The following is a 27,788-nucleotide window of genomic DNA, read 5'->3' as shown; positions in this document are numbered from 1 at the left end:
ATATCTATCAATGAATATGCCCTATATAAACATGTTCATCAACAAGGTTTTTTTTTTTACTTAGGCAGTTCAGCTGGTGGTATTTTATAAACTATAGGTGTGTGGGCGGTGTTATTGATTGACTGGGTTGAAAATAAAAACACAAAACCCATTTTTGTAGGATAGATTTATTTACATAGCGACAGTTGTACAATACTCTTCCGGAATCTATACGAGTTGTGGACTGTTGCTGCTGCTGTGACATGGGGAACACCTCCATTTCCTGTCCTGTTGTACCTCTAATAGAGCTACAATAATCAGAAAACAATCTTAAGTACAGCCTTATAACGGTCGCAGGTTCGAATCCTGCCTCGGGCATGGATGTGTGTGCTGTCCTTAGGTTAGTTAGGTTTAAGTAGTTCTAAGTTCTAGGGGACTGATGACCTCAGACGTTAAGTCCCATAGTGCTCAGAGCCATTTGAACCATTTGAACAACGTTATACACACATAATAATAATAATAATAATAATAATAATAATAATAATAATAGAAGGATGGATACTTCCAGCAATTGCAACGAGAGTCCTCCAAGGTAAAGCATTTCTGTTATTTTGTTGTTTTTGATTCGTATGTGGTGGAAGACTGGCCACACATTTTAAAAAGGGTATACAATTCCAGCACATGCAGAACGTTATGTCAGTGCACCCAGTCAGGTAATGCATCTTCTTGGCATTCTGTTGCACTGCCTTTATTTGTTGAACAATATTCCTCTTGTCTAGTGTAATATGCTTCTCCAGAATCATGGCTTTCCATTCCTGATGCAGAAAGCTGTGACTAGCTTACTCTGATAGAGGTTATTACCAAACACACTTTTTAAAGCAAGAGTCCCATCAGCTCAACACATGAGACCTTGCCGTATGTATAGACAGCAAAGAAATGACAGCAACACTTCAACATTTTGCATTTACAAATATCATACACATTCAGGAATCTGGGAACAATGTATTAATGAAGTAATAGAAGTTCTTGCTGACTGTCCAATTGCACAACATGAGAAGTGGTTATTACCAAACTAATAATTAGGCTGCGACCACAAGGTCATATCTCTTATTAATTCTGTGTAAGGCACTAGTGCAGGGTTCTATAGTTACTCAGTACCACCTTCATGACGGAAGGAAAAAAATATTAATCAAGATATGACCTTGTCTTTCGACTTGTGAATATTAACTCACAATGAATACAACTGTTTTTACATAGAACAATATGATTAACCTTACATAAATTATGTGATATACGGGTCGCTATCATACAAAGCCTTACTCTTCTGGATAGTAATGATCTATAAAATTTGCAAAAACGCTTTGGTGAACGAAATGCCGGCTTGCTACACTCATTTATGAACAAATACAGCACGTTAATCGTAACCTCGAATATTACTCTGTTATTAATTATGATTTCATAACCATAGAGTATTACTTTTCTAATATGGCCCACCGAATCATAAATAAAAGAAAAACATTACCTTGAATTCCAGAGTAGACGTGAGGAGAAATACTGTATACAGTTCTCAGTATCATGCCGTGAATATGAACTGTAAGTTTCAGGTTTCGCTCTCCAACTTTCTTAGTAAGATTCAATACAGTCACGCCCAAGAGCACACCCCATCACACACAAGCAAATGCACACCTTAATTCCATAAGAGCTCAAATGGAACACACATGAAAAAGAAGGCTTTGCGCTCCTTCAAACGTGCAAGCCGTGTGGAGGATCTCGGCGCCCACAGTTGTCATTGGCCCATGCCTTCCTCCTCTCAAAGCTCTTAGACAAGATAAACTACCATGACAGATGTGGGAGTGAACACACTGAAAATCAGTCATTGGGTGTCGATGTGACAGCAGAGATTATTCGTGCATAGTTAACATTCAAGAACATAGGAAGAAGTAAAGAATATTAGGGTTTAACGTTCTGTCGACATCGAGGTCATAAGAGAAGGAGCACAAGCTTGGAATGTTTAAAGGATGTGGAAGGAAAATGGCTATGCCCTTTCAAAGAAAATTGGCCATGCCCTTTGAAAGGAAGTGGTCCATGATTTCCCTTCAGCTATTTAGGGAAATCACGGAAAACATAAATCTGGATGGCTAGACACGGATTTGAACTGTAGTCCTCCACAATGCACGTGCAATGCGCTAAACACTGCACCATCTCGCTCAGAGTAAGAGCATATAGTATATGGAAGTTGACAAATTATAAAGGACAAATTTCAAGATTTACTTTTTATTTCAAAACGAAGATCATATGTGTAGCAACTGTTTTAGAAAGTGGGCTAGAAAGTTATTTCTCCTTTGTGTGGATATGACAACCATCTATGAGTCACTGAAAGTTCAGTTTCCCTCATATATTTTCTTTTGATATAACTGAGCAGCACAAACTGATTTTCATATTTATAGGCCAAAATACAAAACTGTAAACTGTGCCGCCCAGTGGATGAATATGTGACTTTGCAGCGCAATTTCACTGCACAGCTAACAATGGTAGTGAAAAGGGGAAATATCGATAACAGGACATAAAGTTATTGCGAATTTCATTCCATGTACTCAATTGGACAGTAACTATGTCTCGTACACAAGCACATGAATAATATACTCAGATGTCATCATTTGAGATAGAACGTGTAGCTGAATTCAAAGAAGATGCTTAGAGCAATCGGCGAATTGCTCGACGTTTCAATAGGAGCGATAACACTATCTAACGATGTTGGCAGGAATGGGTGAATCTTGGTCGAAGAGTCAAGAAGGAAGCGGTCAACGTACAGCTAAAACAGAACTTGAGGACTGAGCAATCGCCAGAGAGGGTCTCAGAGCCCTGGATTCATCATTATCATCAATTTCACGTGCAAGTGGTGCATCAGTGACCACAATAGCAATTAATAGAGAGTTTACAGTAAACTGGCTGAACTAATGGGGCCTCTTGAACCGACTACCGTTGACCTCTGTAGACCAACAAGCCTCTATGCAATGGTGTTGGGCACGTTTGCTCAGAAATCTCATTGACTGGAGTAGAATTGTCTTCAGTGATGAGTCCTGCTTAGAACTGAGCCCCGATGACCAGTGAAGACGTGCTTGAAGACGCACTGGACAGCTGTGGGATACCAAACTGACTGTCGTATACCATGACAGCTAGGAATGATACTCTGGGGTGCCATTTCATTTCATACCATGACCACGCTGGTTGTTATCCATGGCGCCCTTACAGCAGACCGGTACGTCGACGATATTCCATGTTCCATTTTGTTGCTCTTCATGGTAAACCATCCTGGACTTACAGTTCAGCAAGATAATGACCACCCGTACGAGAGTTTCTACAACTTGTCTCCCTCTTCCCAAACCTTGCGTTTGTGAGCAACCGTTCTTTCCCGCAATTGAGAAAGTTTGGAGCATTATGGGCAGAGCCCTCCAACAAGCTTGTTATTTTGACCATCCAACGCGTAAATTGGACAAAATTTGACGTGACATCCCTCAGGTGGACATTAAACGACTCTGTCAATCAATGTAAAGCCAGATGACATCCAAATACTCCCCACTTCCCTCTCCTCTCCCAGCTTGTACTACGTCTCCAATGTTCTCACATGACGTTATTCCTTAATCTTATTTCCTTTGTTTAACCTTTTGCCTGGATAGCGAATTTCTGGGCTGACTGGCCGTCAAAAATTTTACTGATGGCAATGTGCTTCGGCTGCGTAGGTGTATCAGTGGTGGACGGCAAGCTGTGGCAGGAGCAACGCGCCTTCGTGATGCGTCAGCTGCGCTCACTGGGCTTCAGTGGGGCTGCCATGCAGGCTCAGGTGGGAAAGGAGGTGCGTGCCCTGCTGGACGTACTGAGAAATAGCCGTGGAAGGCCGACACAGCTCAATAAGCTGCTGGCGCCCTCCGTGCTCAACGTCATCCTCCAATTCTGTGCTGGTGAGTACACCTGTCCATTCATGTACTACTAGGTAGTGTCTACGAGGTGCTACCTAAAAGTTTCAAGAACGCACCCTAATAATTAGAAAACATGCATGACATCTTAATGTCCACTGTCAATTCAAAGTAGTCTCCATTCGCTTGTATATAACACTTCCTAGTATTTTCCCCTGTTTGGAAGCAGTGCTGGAAGTCTGCTGGATGAATTGTACTCAACTGTTGCTATCCCATTGGAATATGTTCTGCATAATCAAAAAGTTGCCCTTTCAACTTCATTGTCATTTTAGGGAAGAGGAAGAAACGCAACGGGCTGCCATGTTGTATTTTGCCAGGAATTCCGTCACAGTGAGCGAGGTGCGTGTGCGAAATAGCAACCAGTCTTTGTTCTTCCATTGCACGTGTGCATGTAACCTCTTCCCTCAATCTTCTCAAAACATCTGTGTGACTGTCTGACCACATGGAGGAAATTCGTTACGTACAATTCCACGGACGTGAAAAAAAAAGGTTAAAAAGAAAGCATTAGCATCGACTTGGTGTTACAGCTAACTTGGGGCGACTTTTTGGGTTGTGGAAAGGAAGGTATCTCAAACTGCTCTTTTGTTTCAGCGCCGTGTTTGCACCTGGTGGCCAAAATTGTAACCAATTTTTTCCACAGTAAATCTATTCCACATTAACGAATTAGCGTACCTACCAAATTTCGCTGTCGCAGTGGACCTCTGTTAGTAGCTGCACTTTACTTGTAACCACCTGGTACTTTCGCGATCGTTTCTGGAGTCGGGTATAATGACAGTTGACCCGGGGGTTGCCTCGCGGCCATCTTTATTCACTTACATCACTCAGATGTTCTTGATTGGCTTAAAGCTTCCACAGGAAAGCCTCCTATAGCTGCGGAGGGTTTCAGCTGCAGTTATGCGAAGCTTAAAACAAAACTTAATTGAGAGGCTTCTTTGTTCCTGCATGTCAGTCATTTCGAAATTCGCCGACATAGTAGGACGCATTGTAAATAAATCAGCAACAACGTACACTGCAATGCACTCACAATGACGTCACGTTGAAGAATGGCAGTTGAAAGACATAACTAGAGAAGCCTAGTGGCAGAACATTGTTCTACTGCCGGCCGCGATGGTCTCGCGGTTCTAGACGCGCAGTCCGGAACCGTGCGACTGCTACGGTCGCAGGTTCGAATCCTGCCTCGGACAAGGATGTATGTGATGTCCTTAGGTTAGTTTGGTTTAAGTAGTTCTAAGTTCGAGGGTACTAATTACCACAGCAGTTGAGTCCCATAGTGCTCAGAGCCATTTGAATCATTGTTCTACTGATTGTTTGGGCGCAATATTAAAACTATCGGAAATTTTGGGTAACATCTCATAAGTGCCGGTACTTCCTCTCCTTTCCACACAATTAAACTAAAATCTTCTCTGTAGTAATTTACACGGATTTCGGAAACAACAACCGTGTGAAACACATTTCGCTCTATTCATCTGCGAGCCCCAAGAGACAGCGGATACCGCTGCCTAGGTTGATGACGTCATCCTTGACTTTCAGGAGCTCTTTTGATACTGCTACGTGCTGTCTATGAGAAAAGGAAGCTTACTGATTACCGTATCAGCATCGTTACTGGACTCAAGAATTTTTAGCAAGATCTTGAGACATAAAAATAAATTTGGGCCATTACCGAATCGAGTGTGCCATAGCCATTGCAGTTCGCAGATCATGCTGTTGTACACAGAGAAGTCCTTCTTCGTATAACTGTAGCGAAATGCTGGAAGACCTGCAGAGGACTGCCGCTGGGTGCAGGGATTGGCACTTGTCCTTCAGCATAAATCTTCCGACACGAAACACCGAGTGATGTAGCATAGTCATGTACACTAGACGCCACAGTAAACGCTATTGCCACTCTGGATTCCATTGAAGCTTATAGGCACTTGCCGCACACATGTTTAACTCACAGGAAGGTATGAATGAAAGCGAGACTTTCCATGCTTTAGTGAAACATTATTAGTGCTATTATTATTAAACTTTATATTAGAATATTTTTTCTATGGTTAGTGAAATGCTAGTGTAAAGCCTCCAAAGGACGTCAACCTCTTTCACCATCTCGGAAAACAGTACTTTTCTCTGGAGAGTGAGGCTCGAAAAGGCTGAGACCGCACTGACCTGTAGGTTTTGTAAAGTTATGTTACGACTTTTTCATTATTTTCAGTTTTTGTCTATGTTCACTCTCAATTCGCTTACTATCTTTGCGGTTTCGTTTCTTGTTGATAACTTTCATTCCGTTGAAACTGCGTGCCCCTAAGAAACAAAATACAACAAAGTCCTCCACTCTTGTATGCTTCTCATTTATGATGCCCTTTTACCTTCAAAAACTTTTGGGTTACGATTAATGAAACTGCATGAAGTTCTCTTGCATTCTGCAAGTGAATTCGATAAATCTTGCTATTGACTTACTTAAAGATTCTCTGGAAATTGTCTGAAACCGCCGGTCGGGGTGGCCGAGCGGTTCTAGGCGCTACACTCTGGAACTGCGCGACCGCTACGGTCGCAGGTTCGAATCCTGCCTCGGGCATGGATATGTGTGATGTCCTTAGGTTAGTTAGGTTTAAGTAGTTCTAAGTTCTAGGGGACTGATGACCTCAGGAAAATTCAAATGGGTCTGAGCACTATGGGACTTAACTTCTAAGGTCATCAGTTCCCTAGAACTTAGAACTACTTAAACCTAACTAACCTAAGGACATCACACACATCCATGCCCGAGGCAGGATTCGAACCTGCGACCGTAGCGGTCGCGCGGTTCCAGACTGTAGCGCCTATAACCGCTCTGCCACCCCGGCCGGCTGACCTCGGAAGTAAAGTCCCATAGTGCTCAGAGCCATTTGAACCATTTGTCTGAAACCAGTTCTTTCTTGGAACATTTACCTGATCAGATAGTTCACCTTATATATGTGCTAATTCAGGGTGTTTCCTTTAACTTTATAAACAACTTAAAGCCGGCCACGGTGGCCGAGCGGTTCTAGGCGCTTCAGTCCGGAACCGCGCGACTGCTAGGTCGCAGGTTCGAATCCTGCCTCGGGCATGGATGAGTATGATGTCCTTAGGTTGGTTAGGTTTTAGTAGTTCTAAGTTCTAGGGGACTGATGACCTCAGATACTAAGTCCCATAATGCTGAGAGCCATATGAACCATAAACAACATATCCTGCGATAACACCTAATTCTTTTCCCTGTGGTATCTTATTTTTCTGTTCCAATAATTTCTAATTGTTGGTGTGAACAAACATTGTCCCATTCCCAGCAGTGTTTGTTTTCACGGTTAATGTTTTGTCTAGTAGAAATTTCTTCATTATATATAGATACATATATACATCATACGAGTAGCTTCGTTTTTGTGCCCGGATATTTCTCTCATTATTACGCTCATTATTATGCCCTAAATTACCACCAGAGGATGGTAGATTTAGAGCTCCAACAGCAATAGTCTACATTTTGCGTTTCGAAGGAATATTCAAGTGGTTGCTTTTCAAATCTCTTTCATAATCCGAATCAGTAAAATGTATTGGGCAGAGTATCTGTAACTGAAAACGAACCTACACGTTTACAAGCATTTATCCAATTTCGTTTCGTCTATATGCTTTTGGGAACTATGTGCAGCTTAATTCCTAAGTTACTTACTTGTCTGTTGTGCTTAGTATAACTGGCGATCGCGCAGCAAACCATTCTTTTTCACTTATAATGTTACTCCAAAAAAAGAAAAAACAATACACTGATAATTACGGCATAACTCTGGGCACAATTATTATCACTCTGGATTCACATTAGAGAGAGCAGCACCCCAGATCTTCGTCCAGTTATTCAGCTTTAGAGTTTCCACGGTTTCTCTAAATCACTGAGTGCAGATATCGGGAATGGTTGCTTTGATAGGAAATGGCTGATTTCCCTCCCCATTCTTCCTCCAAACGAACTTATCCTCTGTTTCTAATGACCTCGTAGTCGACGGGAAACTAAATCAAAGTCTTCCGTCTTTCAATGTGAAGCGGTTTTTATTATGGCTTCCCGAGCTTCCTGTTGCTGGGATCAGGCTTCGTTATGTTGGTTAAACATTCCTGACATGGGTCAGTCCGGGGTGAACTGCAGTGTATGGTAAGTAATGAAAATTCACAAGCCAAGATAGCTAAAAAAGCATGTTATTCGATGACCGGAGAGCTGCATCAACACAACATGCTGTCATCATCGGACCTTATGCTTTTGAACTTGTAATTCATATTATTCAGCACTGTTACAAGTCGTCTCGCAGTCCACATGTACACCCCATTACCATGAAAATCACTACACATTAGCATGTCAAATGGAAAAGTATTATGTACAATAATTAACATAACTATACTGTGCCGACTGCAAATATTCACTTTCATTACCAGGTAGCAGCTACTTGTCCTCAAATGGTGTGGTTGGAGTACTGGTCTGGCCAGTGAGCTGTGCGGTCTTGGCCACATAATACATGACTGTCCTAGCATCCCTTACACAGTCAGTGATGGTTAAATACTGCAAAAAATTGTCCAAATGGGGGACTGCAGTAATTGTTAGACCTATAACCAGAAGGCTATGATTGTAATTTGTTTAAAAATGATCTTGCACCTCTACAGTGTAACTTTTTTTGTAGGAAGGATGTTGAAAGAATGACTCCAACTCCTCCACAGTGGAATTGTTTTTAGCAAAAGTGTTCTTTGTTTAAAAATGATTCCCAGCATGTAACAGAGTAACTGTTATGTAGCTAGAGGCGTTTTGTTTAAAAATGTCCCTCTCACAAGCAAATAGGCTAGAGCCACTATCCTGTTTACCCTTGTTCAAAATCCAGTGTGCAATGATAACAATAAATAATGCTGGATACCCCACAGATGTGACAGACATCCCTTCCCTGTTGTATAATATAATAGTAATAAAAATCACAGGGTACACGCAATGAAGGGACTCAAAAAAACGTTCCTAAATCTCTCTCTCTCATGTATTTATAGGATGGTTATAATTACACTTTCGCTGCTTGAGAGGGCCCCCATGAAAAACGTTTGATTGTAGGACAACAAAACTTTGTGGAAAGATTTGTAAGGACATACAGAAGAGAAATAACGAATAAACCATTGAAGGAAACACATTTCAGTTTCCACATGAAAGGGTAATATTTGTTAGTTGTTTACCATGTTTACGCTCTAGGTTACAAACGTTGCTCAATGGGCTGATCATTTGCGTCCGTGACAGGCTGAGACTAGATATTGTTCTGTTCCTGCATAAAACACCTCAAGTGGGATATTCCCCACCTCCTTCGCTATGCTCGTGTTCAGTCTCTTCATGTTTTAGTGTCACATTGATAACCCTGTCCTTCAAGTAACCCCACGGCCAGAAATCACACAAGTTCGAATCTGGTGATCTTGCTCGCCAAACAGTTCACAAATTTCCTGCCAATTTGAACTTCTGAGTCATTTTCTTCAAGCCCGGTGTGGAAAGGGAACCCATCCGTATTTCTTTTATAGATTGACATCCATTAAGAGTAGCAGCACTATAGTTGTTGTTTTAATAAAACAGCTCTGTGCTCACCTTGTCCAGAGCTGACTTGGCTGTCTGTAACTGTAATGCACGCTGATGCTTGTGTTTCAACCGTACGTTACTGCATCAATCACAGTGTCTGATTGCAAGTCATTACATTGAAACTACTAACATCGCAAATCCTGTAGCTCACAGTGTGGACGTCATTCCTGTAACATTGGTTACCCATATGTTAAATAACTTTCTGTCTACATTGGCTCAAGTAGCAAAATTTAGTTATAACCTTGCTGAATGTCCAGAATTTCCTCTCACTCCGCTGGATCGCTTTCAGCCACATTTGTCACACAAAAGTATCAGCACTGTGAGGTTAATAACCTACTACCTCCTGTAGAAACCCAGACCAGGCATTTACGGTTTGACACTTACCCTTTGAGCCAAGAAGTCACACGCAGTGTCAGCCTACCTCAATAATTAACTAATAAATAAGTTACAAACCATAAAGCTCGAAACAACATGTTAAAAAGAGTTTTGTGAAGAGCATAAAAGGAGAATATTTTCAGCACTACAAACATGGTATGACAATAGTAAAATATTGCTGAGTACACGGTAGACTAAGGTTTCACTATCGCACTGTGCAGGATACAGCTTCCCACACGGTGACCAGCACCTGCAGACGCTACTTGACCTCTTTTACACACGTTCGCGCGCCTTCGACATGGCTGGAGGTAAACTCAGTGCCATGCCATGGTTGCGCTTCATCCAGCCCGAGGCATCGGGTTACAATGCAATCACAAAGTTCAATGAGATGGTGCGCGCCTATTTTTTAGTAAGTACACTACGACTCAAGTAGCTCTAAACTTATATATGTGTATCCATTTTGGGTTTAAGGAGAAAAATTTCGCAGCTTCGCTGTGAAACACAGGTTTTTAAGTTGAAAAAGGCTATTTTTTTAAATTTATACCTTCTGAAGACTCCACTCATTTTACCACACAGTGTGTCAGTCAGTATATGCCTCCTTTGAATGACTGTAAACTGAACGTCTACAGCCTCCAGCTAAATTTATTTAGATGTTAGAGTACAAGGCAATAGAGGCTGCGAATTGAGAAAAGGGGTAGAGCTGTTTACTTCGAATCCTTCAGTTTACCCACTATCAGAACGACGTTGCTGTTAAGTACAGCGACTTTTCTTTTTATTTTTATTTGTGAAAGCGTCCTTCATATGACGAGAAAACTCGTGTCGTATTGCCAGCTTTCAACCATGATGTGCAAAGGCCTCCGGTTCTACAGAAACTATATATTTTTTGATAAAACGTTCATCTGCAAGCAGTGTTTGTTTCTTTATACATACACACAACACACAAATTAATTTTCAGCGCTCAAAAGGAACAACAAAGTCCACAAATCTGTGTGTGTGTGTGTGTGTGTGTGTGTGTGTGAGTGAGTGCAGGTTACATCAAAAGCAATAACAGAGAAATTCACCATTATGTTTCCAAAGCAAAAGCAAAATTCCATATAGCAAGAGCCACATGGGAACCACACTCAAAATAAACACAACCAGATTATTTCACAAATTGCCACTCTCTGATCGGTGTCTGCCTATCACAATTTTTAATACAGAGTGATGTAACAGTCGAGCAATCAAAAAATTTCACAATTTAATATAGTTTTTTGACATCCTACATTCTGAGGTTGGGTTGGGTTGTTTGGGGGGAGGAGACCAGACAGCGAGGTCATCGGCCTCATCGGATTAGGGAAGGATGGGGAAGGAAGTCGGCCGTGCCCTTTCAAAGGAATCATCCCAGTATTTGCCTGGAGCGATTTATGAAAATCACGGAAAACGTAAATCTGGATTGCCGGACGCGGGATTGAACCGTCGTCCCCACAATGCGAGTCCAGTGCCAGATTCTGACATAAGCTTCTCAGAATTTTACTGCGTTATACTATCCATATCTACTAGATTAATGTGTAATTCACTGAAGCGCCAAAGAAACTGGTATAGGTAGCAGTATTCAAATACAGAGATATGTAAACAGGCAGACTAAGGCGCTCCGGTCGGCAACGTCTGTATAAGACAACAAGTGTCTGATGCAGTTGTTAGACCGGTTGCCGCTGCTACAGTGACAGGTTATCAAGATTTAACAAAGCTTGAACATGCTGCTATAGTCGGCTCACGAGCGATGGGATACAGCATCTCCGAGATAGCGATGAAGTGGGGATTTTCACTTACGACCATTTCACAAGTGTACCGTGAGACCCGGTAAAACATGTCGGAGGGCACCGCTGCGACCGGAATAAGATCCTCCATGAACGGGACCAGCGACGACTGAAGAGAATCGTTTAACGTGACAGAAGTGCAACCATTCCGAAATTGCTGCAGATTTCAGTGCTGGGCCATCAACAACTGACAGCCTGAAAACCATTCAACGAAACATCATCGATATGGGCTTTCGGAGACGAAGGTCCCCTCGTGTACCCTTGACGATTGCACGACACAAAGTTTAACGCCTCGCCTGGACCCGTCAACACCGACATTCGACTGTTGATGATTGGAAACATGTTGCCTGGTCGAACGAGTCTCTTTTCAAATTGTATGGAGCAGATGGAAGTGTACGGTTATGGACACAACCTGATGAATTCATAGACCCTGTGTGTCACCAACGAACTGTTCAAGCTGGTGGAGGTTTTGTAATGATGTGGGACTTGTGTAGCTGGAGCGATATGGGACACCTGATACGTCTAGATACGACTCTGCCACGTGACACGTACGTAAGCATCCAGTCTGATCACCTGCATCCGTTTATGTCCATGGTGTATTCCGACGGACTTGGACAATTCCAGCAAGACAATGCGACACCCCATATGTCCAGAAGTACTACAGAGTGGCTCCAGGAACACTCTTCTGAGTTTTTTGAGCATATCTGGGATGCCTTATAACGTGCTGTTCAGAAGAGATCTCCACTCCTTCGTATTCTTACAGATTTATGGACAGCCCTGCGAGATTCGTGGTGTCAATTCTCTCCAGCAATACTTCAGACATTAGTCGAGTCAATGCCACGTTGTGTTGCGGTGCTTCTGAGTGCTCGCGGGGGACCTACACGATATTAGGCAGGTCTACCAGTTCTCTGGCTCTTCCCTGTATAACAGTCATAGCATTAGCTTTTCAGAATTTTATAATATTCCTTTACAATACAATTCTTCTACACAACATTATTATGTGCTTAATAAATGGTAACAGTAATTACGTTACTATAAGGGGAAATGCTGGTGATAAATGACCAAAAATTTGATAAAAATAATTCCGCTCTATACAGAAAAGCATTTCATGTCGATTACAAAAACGTATAGTTTACGCATTTTCCGTTTGTTCGTGAATTTACTTTGATTGTAATGTTGCACAGGTGCAACGCCCCTCTGTCATTTAAAAGTGCATCAGAAGACATGGCGTATTCCTCATTTCCTTACTTTTTTCAGCTTTAGGTATGGATCATAAACACTGGCGTAGTCTAAAAGGCTCACTGTTCCGGAAGTAAATACGAGTGCATATAGAAGGCTGGGGCTTAGCTGTAACCAAACATTTTGTTATATATTCGTTTACTTATTGCTTTTGGAATTTGAAACACGTATATTCCTCGTAGTTACTGCTGTATTGTTCTATTTCATTGCATGTGTTTTCTATGGCAGAAATGCTGAGAGTTAGGAAATGAGTCACCAAACGGAGGTGTTGAGGCAAGCAGTTCAAAACAACGTTGAATAATACACATCGCTTGGTTCAGCAGTCATCTACAGTAATTGGGTGTAAAATCATACAGTACACTCACTCTGGCTATTATGGAAGCAATTAAGGCTACATAAAGGAATCTGGCAAATACAGACCTTCTTAGCGGATATCTCCATGATCTCTCATAGATATCATCAAAAGCTACAACTGCTGCAAAGAGGAGCAAACACTGAAAACTGTTCTTGTCAGGCTGACAGTTTTGGAGTTTGGTGAATGGATGCAGTAATAACTTTTTTCGGTGATGTGCAATTTCTGGCATTCATGTTCTGAAGAAATTAGATAACCAGACTGTAAGTAACTAAGCGGAGAGAGCTGCAGAAGCTGCTACCATGGAAACTAGGATAAATAAAAGAATGATGAGAAAGAGTATGGAGTACAAAAAACATGTGACCGAAAGGAATACGCAGTTTTGATGTTCTTACCGTGCCATTTCACAACAGAATTCTAATAAATTGTCTCATGGTATAGAAAAATTGTTACAAATTGGCCCACACATCAATAATAAAAAATGTAACAAAATACTCCATAACAGCAAAAATTATAACAAATTGCACTACAGAGTGTCATGTTATTTTAAAATTGTAAGAAGCTGCCTATTTTACATAAAAATATAACAAATTGCCTCATACACCAGCATATTACTTCAAAATTATAACAAATTCCCCGTATATCTAAATGTCACACCAAAAATGGAATGAATTTCCTCATGCTGTGGCAAAAGTGTAAGAACAAGCTCCACACATTCCCATGTTGCAGCAAAACTGTAGTAAACTGGCCTATGTTACACAAAAATGTAACAAGATGCCCTATGTTACAGCATAAATTCACAAATTGCTCCTGTTATAGAAAAATATAACAATTCCTCCACACATTCAAGTGTTAGACTAAAATTTTAACAGTTTATGCACCACGTTGTAACAAATTGCCCCATGCATCTCTATTGTTGCAGAAAAACTGCAACAAATTTTCCCATCATCACATCACAGTAAAAGTAAAACAAATACCCCATATATCTAAATGTTACAGCAAAATTGTAAAAACTTCCCTCACACATCACCATGTTACAGCAAAGTTGGAACAAATTGCATAATACTCCACATGTTACAACATCACAAGCGACTCTCTCTTTACTACGATAATGCGTTACATTCACCTTAACTGCATGATGTCACAATCCAGTGGCAGAATCCATGGTATCACAGTAGTGTTATATCAGTTATGAACATGAAAAAACCGACCACAGCGCAACATATCCCTGGCCTTTACAATGAACGCCACCATGACATCATTGATTCCGCCATTGTGGATATTGGTATTATGAGATCAAGATCAAGGATCCACGTCTGATGTCATGATGCTGTTATACTAAAGAACGTGTGATTTGTGATGTCATGCATTAGGTACTGATCTGGCAATGTGATGTTATGTATCTGGCTAAGCGTTTATTCTTATTGGAGCAAGTCTCAAGTTAAGGGCAACAGTAAGTTTCAACTTGCTGAGTGATCGGATGTGAGTACTAGAATAACTCACATCTTGACAGAAGAAGTATCAACTTCCTTAGTAGACACGCAGCAGTTTGTTATAATTTCGTGTAACAATGGCGACGTGTGAGCAATTTTTGCTGTAGTGTTGCAATGAGGGGTAAATCGTTAATATGTTTACTATAACAGGAATAATTTGTTACAGTTTTTCTGAAAAATTGGCAGTCTTTTACAATTTAGATGTATGAGGCAATTTGTTGCAATTTCATTAGATGTGTATTTGTAACTGGGTAAGTAGCTGACAACCCCCAAGTTGCTGACATCCCCAGTAGCTGACTACGTCACCTCCAGTAGCAGCTATCCCAAGTAACTGACACCACTGACAGCAACTGCAGGCACACACCATCAGCTAGTGTTGTTGCAGTACGTTTAAACATTTTCATTGGACCAGCCTGAAAAGTGACCATTATTGACACACTCTATAAACTGTAATCACATGCCAACCCCATAAAATTACCATCATTGCCCCAACCTGGAAAAAGGTAGGGTAATTTATTATACTTGTTACTCTTTTGCAATAACTTAGCAGTGGATAGGACAATCTGCTACAATTTTGTTGTAGCATCGATTACGTTTCATTCTGTTATCATTTGCTGCAATAAACGGTGTATGATTCTTTTTGTGACAATCTTGTATAACAATGGTAATCTAACAGGCACATTCCTATAGTTTTGCTGTAACATAGTGATATTGAGGACAATTTCTTACAATTTTGCTGTATGGGATTAAACGTTTAAATCTTCACTGTGTGGCAAATGTTTTGTACTACAAGACAGAGTTACTCCTAGTCTGGGGCTCACTGCGATGTTTGGTTGACTATGGCATCAGTTTTCGATCAATTGAGTCGAGTTTTTGTTAGTAAAACTATTGTGTTTAGGAGTAATGGCAAATTTTCTTAGCAAGACAGTCTATCCTCCACCTATTCATCCTATAACTGAAGCTAAATCGTGCTTAGAGAAATGAAGAGTTTAAATAAAAGGGTACAAAGAAAACCAGTCCAAAGTTGCAAATTTCTCTTTTTTATTTACTCGATGACTAGTTTCAGAGAGATAACGTAGCCATGGATGGGATAATTTGTTACAGTCTTGCTGTAACAACGATTATGGTTCAGTTTGTTACAATTTACTGCAATAAACTATGTGTGAGGTGTTTTTTGTCAGTCTTGCAAAACAATGGTAATGTGTGAGGCACATTCTTACAGTGTTGAATAAGAGTGAAAAAAAAATTTCCAATTTTGGATTGTTTTTTATTCCATTGATTAAAAGTTGGTGACCCACAGTTTTTCCAGCATTTTTGAAGTTCTTAAGTAAAAGAGATATCTGTTGCTGGTAGGGGCAATCGCCATGTCATGAGTCAATAAGAGCCATTAACTGGTGGCAAGCAGTCAGATCGTACAGCTATGCTAATTGCAATATGTGTCATCAGCAGTAGTGCCTAAGCGAGTTCCGTAATGTTACGGAACAGCTTGTAAATTTGTTTTGGTTCCTTTAATATGTAGATTTTAGTCCAAAGATCGGTTTTTTGTGCGCAGTAAGAGATCAGTGTTGCAAAGATATCAAGTTTTCAACTCTCTGTGTGGGAATTTGTCCATCATTGCCTTTCGTCATGTTTACACCTCGTATCTGGTGCATCACTAACTTATATTTGCGTATTACAGGAATATACAGTTCATGTATTACAAGGCAATAAAGATCTCATCAAACCGCCTTCTGTCTTAATAAAATGGTGCTTGGTCAGTTCATTTGCCTTTGGCTATGTTGTGTATTTTTAATCTCGTATTTGGAGATATACAAGTAGGTTTCGGTATTATTTATTAGTCGATAACAGAAATAAAGTCCGCAAAAGTTTTAGTAAGCCTTGGCATGATAGATCCGATCATTAAATGTCACTGCCTTCCTATGAGGATCGGTTTTTGTTCATAACGATGGGTTGGCTTAGATGAAATGCAATAAACATCAATATCAGCCAGTAAATATCAGCGATCAGCGATTGTATTTTTGTTTTGTAGAACTTGATGTACAATGTTATGTTCTCCCCCCTCCCTCCCCCACTCCTTGGTGACGTGACACAATAGTGAAAAACTTCTAACACTTTTGACTTATGTCTTTGATATGGAAATACTGTAAATTTACGCATTTTGATGGACATTTCAAATGTGAAGTCAGCATTGTGACACATGAATTAAACTTTGTTTCTTTTTTTAACTTCTTCCCTCAAAGTGGTACTTGGTAAGATTTGCTTAGTTTGTACCTCAATTTATGCATGGGAAGAAATGTCAACTGTCTACGTAGTGTACTAAATATGTTTTGTATAGGTATAGAATAAATTGGATGTGGAATTAGCATTGTGACAATTGATTTGAGAGTTCATTGTAGTGCTTTAGGTGTCACACATTGACTGCATTCTTCCAGTAGCTGCCAGTAATACAGCTGCCTATTTGTTTGTTTGTTTATTTCCCTGCTTATCAGAGTGTTTTAACCTACATTTGCCCTATGCAGTTATAGGCTTGGTCATACTCATTTAGACCTAAAAATAAAATGACTAATTCCCTACTTGATTTTTATCACATACGTTATTAAACAATTTAGACATTGATGCGGCACTGATGCAACTAATTTGAGAGTCCAGAATCAGGTTAAAGGTATCAATTATAATGAATATTTTAGATATAGAAGTAACATTGACATAATCATTATTTTACTAATAAAGTTTATGTATTTTTGCAGATACTTTAGATGTACAATCAATATTGCACCCTGTGATAACCATCATGTGTTTTATGGAACAATTAAGGTGAGGAAATATTTAATTCAAGGGTACATTGTGCTTTACACCAAGTATGGTATAGGAATGAAGCTATGGACATTGAACAAGTGCTGCTTAACCCACAAACTAGATCACTAGTGCCAGTTTAAACCGGTGCTGACAAAAGTTTTAGGTATTATTGATAAATAATCGAAAACTTGGAAACATATTGTCTATCTATGCAATATAAAGAAGAATCATATGTTTTGTGAAAAGGAAATATTGCAATGTTGTCAGTATTACATTTTTAAAAAACATTTCAAATACTTTGCGAACTTTTGAATGGAGCGTCTAACTCCTTTTTAATTTCTCATTTTTTTAAATTTTTTTCAATAGCCCACTATCACATCTGAGTTAGTTCGTCATACTGTGTCTTTGAATTGCCCACCACTCCCATCTTGATGAAATGTATTGAAGGTCATTGATGATATTCTTGCCTTTGGCATATAGGCAACCCGCTATCGCACTTGCACTTTTCAAGTTGCAAAGTGTGACATGCAATAGGTAGCTGGCAACTTGTTTAGAGTACTGTTCTTTCCATCTAAGTTCTAGCTAGCAATGAAGGGAGATAAATGTGTTTTTTTATCTATCACTTTTTTATGTGTTCTGAGGTCTTACTTCTTGTAGAGTTCAGTTCTTTTCCAGCAGAAGGCAAGGAGCTGGTATTTAGGGAAAGAGCCTCCCATTTCGAAATATTTCGAAAGATTACTAGTTCTGGTACATTTATTACACCATTGTAACCTTCCTGGAAACTTTGGTCTGACCACAGAGATTTTACGTATTTCTGAAAAGGTGACTTGAAATTGAGGCAAATTTTAATTCTGTTTGTGGGATGATATATTCCAGACAAAAATATGAAGGCACAGTAGGTATGTGTACACAGGGAAATGAAACAGACAAAACCATCATTTGCTCGATACACAGGTATGTTTCGATCTACCATCATAAGACGCTTTCCTTCGTCGTTTATTCACACTATTGTTCAAAAAACAGTCTTTTACAAAGAAGTTACGAAATACAGATATTTTGTTGACAAGGCCAAACACTTCTACGCAAAAGGAAAACTTGCAGCAATTTTTCGGAACGACATTTTCTCTCTTACACTTCTTCGTATGAATGTCGTATCCCCGAAGATAGTACTTTGTTCTTTGTGTTATAATAAAATTCCTGTAATTTTTCAGGAAATTATTGAAACCCATAAGGCAACATATACGCCAGGGAAGAAGAGAGATCTCATAGACGCATTTTTGTACGAAATGGGAAAAGCAAAAAAGGAACAAAATGATAACACAACATTTACAGGTAAGTGATAAAAAATGAGATTTACAACGCACACTAATTAAAAGGTGTTCGATGAGGAGAAAGTAACCTGCCCACTTCTGGGACACGGGGAGACACGCCGGCTCCAGATGAATCCACACTGTAGATTTCCGACAAGGGTCTGTGTGCTGGACAGCCATGATGTGCCTTTTAGGGTGCTTCTTACATTCAACTAAGTGAACACTGGTTTGGTACCCACATCCCACCTCAGTTACACGATTCACAAATTTCGTCTGAAGCTGTGCGGGGTTTGCGAGGCAGTGCGGGAGGGAGGGGGTGGGAGGGTGGGGGGGGGGGGGGTGAGGTGGCATCAGGAAGCGCATCCAACCACCCACTGCCACTAAGATGACCAAATCCGATATAACATGCTGATTCCGTGGAGACACAGAACAGAGCCAGAAGGAAGGAGAATGAGGATGAAGTATTGTTTTAGCTTACGTCACCATGCTGGAGCAAATTGCAACCGAACTTTCTGTCTGCTTCGGGGATGTGTTAAGCTAGACAGACCCTTGCCCCTTCCTGGAATTTTATGTAGAGACTTTTAATTCATTACAAATTTATAGAAACTAAGGATTCATTTTTGCTGTGAAGGACAAATACTGTGGCTTTAGCAATCGCTAGTTAATTTCAGTTTGTTTGGTAGTCACACTAGTGAAGTGGAATTTTCCCGGGCCCGAGAATACAGTTTAGGCGATATCCTGCAATTTAGGCGGCTGCGAACCATGAGAGAATATAATCTAAATAGAGTTGCCGTACTTCTATCTTCAGTTTCCCGATGCAACCTATCTGAGCTGCCAAAAAGCACCAGCCAGTACCCCGTTGCCTGACCACAGTTCCCAAGATACTCCTTTTCTCCCTCACCAGCAGAATTTAAACATGGCTACAGGACACCTGGCTGTGCCAGACATGCGTATGCACTGCGTAAGTTCCCCCATTTCAGTAGCTGTTGTTGGGTTGGTTTTTTTTTTTTTTTTTTTTTTTTTTTTGCTTGCTTGATGCAGTGGCCGGCCATGAATGTCTTTCTTGCGCCAACCTTTTTATCTCCGAGTAGCAGTTGCAACCTTTGTCCTTAATTATTTTCGGATTGTATTCCAATTTTTCTCTTCCTCTACAGTTTTTAACCTCTACCACTCCTACTAGTACAATGGAAGTTATTTCCTGTTGTCGTAAGAGACGTCCTATCATCCTATCCCTTCTTCCGACAAGTATTTTTCTTGTAGTGCTTTCCTCGCCGATTATCCAAATAACCTCCTCATTCATAATCTTATCATTCCATCTAATTTTCAACATTATTCTGTAGCAACAAATCTCAAATACTTCGATTCTCTTTTTTTCGGTTTTCCCACAGTCCATGATTCACTACCATGCAATGGTAGCCCCCTACGTACATTCTCAGATACTTCTTCCTCAAGTCGATGTTAGATACTAGTAGACTTCTCTTGTCCAATAACGCCTGTCTTGTCAGCGCTAGTCTACTTTTCATGTCCTCCTTGCTCCGACCATGGATTATTTTGCTGTCTTGGTAGCAGAATTCCTTACCTTGTCTACTTCGAAGTCCTCAATTCTAATGTAAAATTTCTCGCTGTTCGCATTTCAGGTACTTCTCCTACTTTCGTCTTTCTTCAATTTACCTCTCAATCCATATTCTGCACTTGCCACACTCTTTATTCCATTCGGCACGTCCTGTAATTCTTCTTCTCTTGCATAGAGGATAATAATGTCATCAGCGAATCTTATCATTGCTATCCTTTCAGCATAAATTTTATCCCATTCTAGAGCCTTCCCTTTATTTCTGTAATTGCTTCTTCGATATATGTGGTGAACAATAGTAGCGAAAGACTACAACCCTCTCTTACGCCCTTTTCAATCCGAGCACTTCCTTCTTGTTCTTGTGGTCTTATTGTTCTTATACATATTGTGTATTACCTGTCTTTCCCTACAGCTTACCCCTACTTTCCTCAGATTTCGAACATCTTGCACCATTTTACATTGTCAGACGCTTTTTGCATGTCAACAAATCCTATGAAGGTCTCTTGGTTTTTCTTCAGTCTTGCTTCCGAATTTAACCGGAACGTCAGAACTGCCTCTCTGGTACCTTTACCTTTCCTAAAGCCAAACTGTTCGTCATCTGACAAGTCCTCAATTTTCCATTCTTCCGTGTATTATTCTTGTCAGCAACATGTATGCATGAGCTTTTAAACTAATTTTGCAAACATTCTTGCATTTGTCGGCTCTTGCAGTCTTCGGAACTGTGTGAATGGTGTTCTTCCGTAAGTTTGATGATGTGTCGCCAGAGTCATACATTCTATACTCCAACGTCATCAGTAGTTTTGTTGACACTTCCCCCAATGGTGTTAGAAATTCTCGTGGAATATTGTCCCTTCTGCCTTAATTGATTTTAATCTTCCAGAGCTCTTTTAAATTCTGGTTCTAACACCGGATTCCCTAATTGTTCCCCATTGACTCCTGTTTCTTCTTCTATCACGTCATCACACGAGTCCTCCCTCTCCAAGAGGCCTTCAATGTATTCTTTCCATCTATCCGCTCTCTCTTCTGCATTTAAGAGTGGAATTCCCATTACACTATTAATTCTACCGCTCTTGCTTTTGATTTCACCAATGTTTTTTTTTTTTTTTTTTTTTTTTTTAATATGCTGAGTCATTCCTCCTGAGAGTCATTTCTTTTTCAATTTCTTCACATTTTTCTTTTAGCCTTTTGCTTTAGCTTCCCTGCACTTCCTATTTATTTCGCTTCTAAATGACTTGTACTTCTCTATTCCTGAATTTCCCGGACATTTTCGTCCTTCCTTCTTTCTAGGATGCAGTGAAGTGTTTCTTCTGTTACCAATGGTTTCATTGCCCTATTTATATGATGTCACATTGGCAGGGTGTCTGATAGTCTCTCAATGTGCGCAGTCGACTGTCATCTCTGGCACTACCAAACAGTGCCCATGGTTTAGCTGAACGATGAAGAGGAAGGAGACATCCCAGAATGATATAATTTCGAATAGCAGGTGGAGTAACAGAAGAGATGCCGCTAGCACTTGTTTTGTACCTGGACACAGGCCAAACAGGGAGCAACGTGTCGGTGGGAGGAATGGGGGAGAATATGCTGAGTGTCTATGGCGGACAGAGCGACTCGCCGGTTGGCGGGTGGGGTAGCAGACAAAAACGCCGCGCCAGCCTCTATCGGTCAGTTCGTCAGCGTACCTCATGATGGCAACACTGTCGCTATCCAAACTATTCTAACTTCTGGACACTGATTTTCAATGTGCTCGAAATATGTATATAACCTCTTTGCATGGATATAGCACGCTGTCTGGTGTACTTTGGTGTTTATGGTCGTATAGACGTACTGCACAGTTATCTAGTTGCATCCGCAATCTAGTATATGGAACTTGCAAAGCAGTGGAGGGGTGATTTAGCAATGATGCAGAAACTGGGAATTGTTCTATCGTGTCATTGACTGACGTTGATATTACGGAACAACAGGTAAAATTGCTAAAATTAATCAAGCTATCATCTATAGTCTGTATTACAGAACGTCGTCTCGTATCAACGACGTCTTTTTCATCCCTTCCGTCCTTTGGGTAGGCTGTTGATTATCGCATAATGATTGACTGACAACACTCGGTTGAGATGGAGGCAGTCTTAGCAGAATCCTGGATGTCTGACACTTGTCGCTGTGCAGCATACAATTGTTTGGAAGCGTTGCTCAACGCTGCACACTCGTCCTGTTTCCATGCCTTCCACATGTTTTTACTTTTATTCACCAACAAGATAACAGTACTTCTTTTTATTTGTACCACCTCACGCGTGTTGTGAACAGCACCTTCCGGCGATGCTCAACACTGAAACAGTAATCATGTACATTCCCTCATGAAGTTTGTTGTAAATAACCCACTACACTTCATCAGGAATAATGATGTATGCAACTACAATACCAGAAGAAGAAAAATAACATTCATCACGCCACATTAAGGTTGTCTGTGTAACAAATAGGGGTTCACAATGCTGCAACCAAAAGTTTTGATCACTTATCCATTGATATAAAATGTCTGACACACAGCAAAGTAAAATTTGAAACTGAACTGAAAACGTTTCTCTTCGATAACTCCTCTTTTTCTGCAGAAGACTATCTACTACCGTAATGTGTAAATGGTGATGGGCAGGAATTACTGACTAACATATGTCTGTCTTTAATTTAAAAAAACGTAAAAACTAAAAAACGATCAGCATGGACGCATATTTACAGGAAAAATTGATGTCAATATATAATGGTTCGTTCCATATCATTAAGTTTTATCATGAAAATGATACATAGGACATGAAACTAAGTAACTGAGTATTAGTATATCACAATGCTTGGCGCAGACTTATATACTTTGAAAATCTCAAAATGAAATTCACAAAGGCGATCAAGGAGATGATAAAAGTAAACATACATTCCATTGTCTTGCGTTTGGTTATTACTGAAAAACTGACAGAATTACTGGCGAGAAATATTCTGGGAAGAGAAACAAATAGGCTAGTGTTGCAAATGTAGGACTCCATCTCACAGGGGTTAAACAGTTATTACTATAAAAATTACTTACATAAATGTTAAAGCAGATGTCAATTTTATGGGGTCTTAAACGTTTGAGACCATTCCTTTAATCAAATTTGTAGTGTTCTACAATGCTGGAAGATGTTTCAAAAATTAAATCTTTTTTTACTCTATAAATTGCTATTATTGGCCATACATTGAATGACGCATCATAGGTAAGATTTCAAAGCGAGAATACGTGTAAATTACGATGAGACTGATGCACTGACAATTTAAAAAAAACAACAATAACTCTATTCCGCATGGAAGTATACTTCTGCGCAGTTCCATTTCTCTGGAATTTCAAGAATCGTTCAGTTCGTTGTCATATGCAATAGCATGCCTTGCTTCTTTTTCATTGCACACGTTTATGGGCTACCAAAAGAACACGTAATTAAGGTTCTCGCACAGCGCTCCTAGTGGACAGTAAGCTGCACTTCTGAATACGATATTGGATGAGTGCGAATAGTATTATTGACACTGATATGTAACACGGCTTTTACAATAGCGAACGTACGCAGTTCCGTGAAAATAAGTAATATCTAAAGAATGGCATCCATCTGTCTTTCTGTAGTTTCTTAAGGACACTGGGAGGTTTGAAACGGTTCATAACATGCCAGTTTATTTACGATGTTCATGTAGCCTATATGTTTTTACTGAAGAAAGTCACTTCCTCTTAAGAACAAAAAAATAGTGAGTGAACAGCATAAGACTCGACCTTGTTCAGAAAGCTGTCGTGTAACTACTCAAAAACGTGAAGTTTTTGTTCACTACACTGCCAGTCAAGTTAGAGAATGTGGAAAGTAGTAAAACTGTATGGGATGCAATGTCTTCTTCATTTAAAGTATCAAGCAAGCCACCACAACTGTAGGTGAGAGGAAAACCAAAGATATGTCATAATAATACGTCAAAACTAATAAAACTGTTTCCAAACACAGAAGAAATCAATTACACAAACAGCAAGATTCTTCAGCGCAATCGCTTTTGAAGCAAATGTCATTACATTTACAAAAATTTTCGTGTATCAGAAAGTCAAGTGAAGTACGAGAATATGATAATCATTAGACGCCGTAAAAAATCGGTACGTGTCAAGGGAAGTACGTTTGACAATAAGAACATACAACAACAAAAATATATGTTTCTCATGCGTAAAATATGTGTTTATATCCTTTTGCTTTCAGCTGACGGAGATGCAATTATACATATAATCGAAATTATTTCTTCACGAATAAATTGTAGCTTATGTCACCGAAACTTAGAGATACTGCTCTTTTTGCACTTATTTCACAGCTAAAGTCTCTAGATAATTTAACAACGCTTGGAATGCAAAAAGGAGTAACTGTTTCTTTAACTAAGCAGAAAATAATGAGAAACAAACATTAATCTCACGGCTGGCTTTCATACCGTTAGAGGAGCTAGTGTGGTTCTATCCGACTGTAAAAACTATCACATTAATGAGTGTCGCGACTGTAAAGTGTTACAATGTGATACTACTGCATGTAATCCTCGGCTACGAACTTTCCCACAGCTTTTATGTCGCTCTTCGTTATCTGATTCGTCGATTGGCATGACACAGCAGAACGAGGAGTACCTCAATAGATTCCAGTGCATCTCTGGACTACTATACAACCCGGAAGAACAGCTAAGACCCCAGCCGTGATAGCCTTTATTGTATGACAGCACCACCGTCTCTAACAGTGATGATTTGAAAGGGTGCTCCAAGGAGAGGAAGTACCCCCTGGAAGATAAAAATTCCCTCTGAGAAATTCATATCTAATTGTATAAAACATTGAAAGTCAAAATAATGTATGAACTTAAATTATCGTCTAGGCTCCTGTAATGCAATAAATAAAATCTAGCATTGTTTTGTCAAAATTCAACTGCGCCGGCAGGATGTCACTGTCTACGAAATTTGGAACTGTTGTTGTTGTGGTCTTCAGTCCTGAGACTGGTTTGAAGCAGCTCTCCATGCTACCCTATCCTGTGCAAACTTATTCATCTCCCAGCGCTTACTGCATCCTACATCCTTCTGAATGTGCTTAGTGTATTCATCTCTTGGCCTTCCTCTACAATTTTTACCCTCCACGCTGCCCTCCAATGCTAAATTTATGATCCCTTGATGCCTCAGTACATGTCCTACCAACCGGTCCCTTCTTCTTGACAAGTTGTGCCACAAACTCCTGTTCTCCCGAATTTCATTGAATACTTCATCATTAGTTATGTGATATACCCATCTAATTTTCAGCATTCTTCTGTAGCACCACATTTCGAAACCTTCTATTCTCTTCTTGTCCAAACTTGTTATCGTCCATGTTTCACTTCCATACATGGCTACACTCCATACAAATACTTTCAGAAACAACTTCCTGACGCTTAAATCTATACTCGATGCTAAAAAATTTCTTTTCCTCAGAAATGCTTTTCTTGCCATTGCCAGTCTACATTTTATATCTTCTCTACTTCGACCATCATCAGTTATTTTGCTCCCCAAATAGCAAAACTCCATTACTACTTTAAGTGTCTCACTTCCTAATCAAATTCCCTCAGCATCGCCCGACTTAATTCGACTATATTCCATTATCGTCGTTTTGATTTTGTTGATGTTCATCTTATATCCTCCTTTCAAGACACTGTCCATTCCGTTCAACCATTCTTTCAAGTCCTTTGCTGTCTCTGACAGAATTACAATGTCATTGGCGAACCTCAAAGTTTTTATTTCTTCTCCATGGATTTTAATACCTACTCCGAATTTTTCTTTTGTTTCCTTTACTGCTTGCTCAATATACAGATAGAATAACACCGGGGATAGGCTACAAACATGTCTCACTCTCTTCCCAACCACTGCTTCCCTTTCATGCCTTCGACTCTAATAACTCCCATCTGGTTTCTGTACAAATTGTAAATAGCCTTTCGCTCCCTGTATTTTACCCCTGCCAAATGTTAATCACGAAGTAATGTCTTCTTCAGTTCGAGTGTGTATTTCCTTAGTATTGAAGAACACCCCCACACAACAATATGGAAATCTCTAATTTGTAATATAGTATTAAGAAGCTACGTTAATCTTGAAAACTGGGTTAATTTCAGAGTGAAAGGTCCACATACACTGATGGAATAGGAGTAATCCATCGAACTACAGTCGGTTTGCAGTAGGGTTTTGGAGTATATATTGTATTCAAACATTATGAATCACCTCGAAGGGAACGATCTATTGATACGTAATCCGCATGGTTTCAGAAAACATCGTTCTTGTGCAAGGCAGCTAGCTCTTTATTCGCACGAAGTAATGGCCCCTATCGACAGGGGATCTCAAGTTGATTCCGTATTTCTAGATTTCCGGAAAGCTTTTGACACCGTTCCTCACAAGCGACTTCTAATCAAGCTGCGTGGCCTATGGGGTATCGTCTCAGTTGTGCGACTGGATTCGTGATTTCCTGTCAGGAAGGTCACAGTTCGTAGTAATAGACGGAAAATCATCGAGTAAAACTGAAGTGATATCAGGTGTTCCCCAGGGAAGCGTCCTGGGACCTCTGCTGTTCCAGATCGATATAAATGACCTGGGTGACAATGTGAGCAGTCCTCTTAGGTTGTTCGCAGATGATGCTGTAATTTACCGTCTAGTAAGGTCATCCGAAGACCAGTATCAGTTGCAAACCGATTTAGAAAAAATTGCTATATGGTGTGGCAGGTGGCAGTTGACGCTAAAAAACGAAAAGTGTGAGGTGATCCACATGAGTTCCAAATGAAATTCGTTGGAATTCGATTAATCGATAAATAGTACAATTCTCAAGGCTGTCAATTCAACTAAGTACCTGGGTGTTAAAATTACGAACAACTTCAGTTGGAAAGACCACATAGATAATATTGTGGGGAATGCGAGCCAAAGGTTGCGTGTCATTGGCAGGACACTTAGAAGATGCAATAAGTCAATTAAAGACACAGCTTACACTACACTCGTTCGTCCTCTGTTAGAATATTGCTGCGCGGAGTGGGATCCTTACCAGGTGGGATTGACGGAGGACATCGAAAGGGTGCAAAAAAGGGCAGCTCGTTTTGTATTATCACGTAATAGGGCAGAGAATGCGGCAGATATGATACGCGAATTGGGATGAAAGTAATTAAAGCAAAGATGTTTTCCGTCGGGGCGAGATCCATTTACGAGATTTCAGTCACCAACTTTCTCTTCCGAATGCAAAAATATTTTGTTGACCCCAACCTACATAGGTAGGAATGATCATCAAAATGAAATAAGAGAAATCAGAGCTCGAACAGAAAGGTTTAGGTGTTCGGGAG

At 40.1% G+C, this 27,788-nt stretch overlaps 1 protein-coding gene across 1 annotated transcript in view; it reads left to right on the top strand.

Annotated features, from left to right (window-relative positions):
- The window catches only part of LOC126267721 (methyl farnesoate epoxidase-like), a 165,962-nt gene that overhangs the window by 70,084 nt on the left and 68,090 nt on the right, over positions 1 to 27,788 (top strand). The window contains exons 3-5 of the mRNA XM_049973023.1: positions 3,720 to 3,938; positions 10,110 to 10,297; positions 18,776 to 18,896. Of these exons, the coding sequence (XP_049828980.1) occupies positions 3,720 to 3,938; positions 10,110 to 10,297; positions 18,776 to 18,896 (528 nt within the window). The remainder of the gene's footprint in view (positions 1 to 3,719; positions 3,939 to 10,109; positions 10,298 to 18,775; positions 18,897 to 27,788) is intronic.

This window comes from Schistocerca gregaria, chromosome 4 (genome assembly GCF_023897955.1).
Source record: "Schistocerca gregaria isolate iqSchGreg1 chromosome 4, iqSchGreg1.2, whole genome shotgun sequence".
In the NCBI taxonomy this organism is placed as follows: Eukaryota; Metazoa; Arthropoda; class Insecta; order Orthoptera; family Acrididae; genus Schistocerca; species Schistocerca gregaria.
The sequence above is the reverse complement of the archived record's forward strand: the minus strand, read 5'-3'. Positions and strand labels throughout refer to the sequence as shown.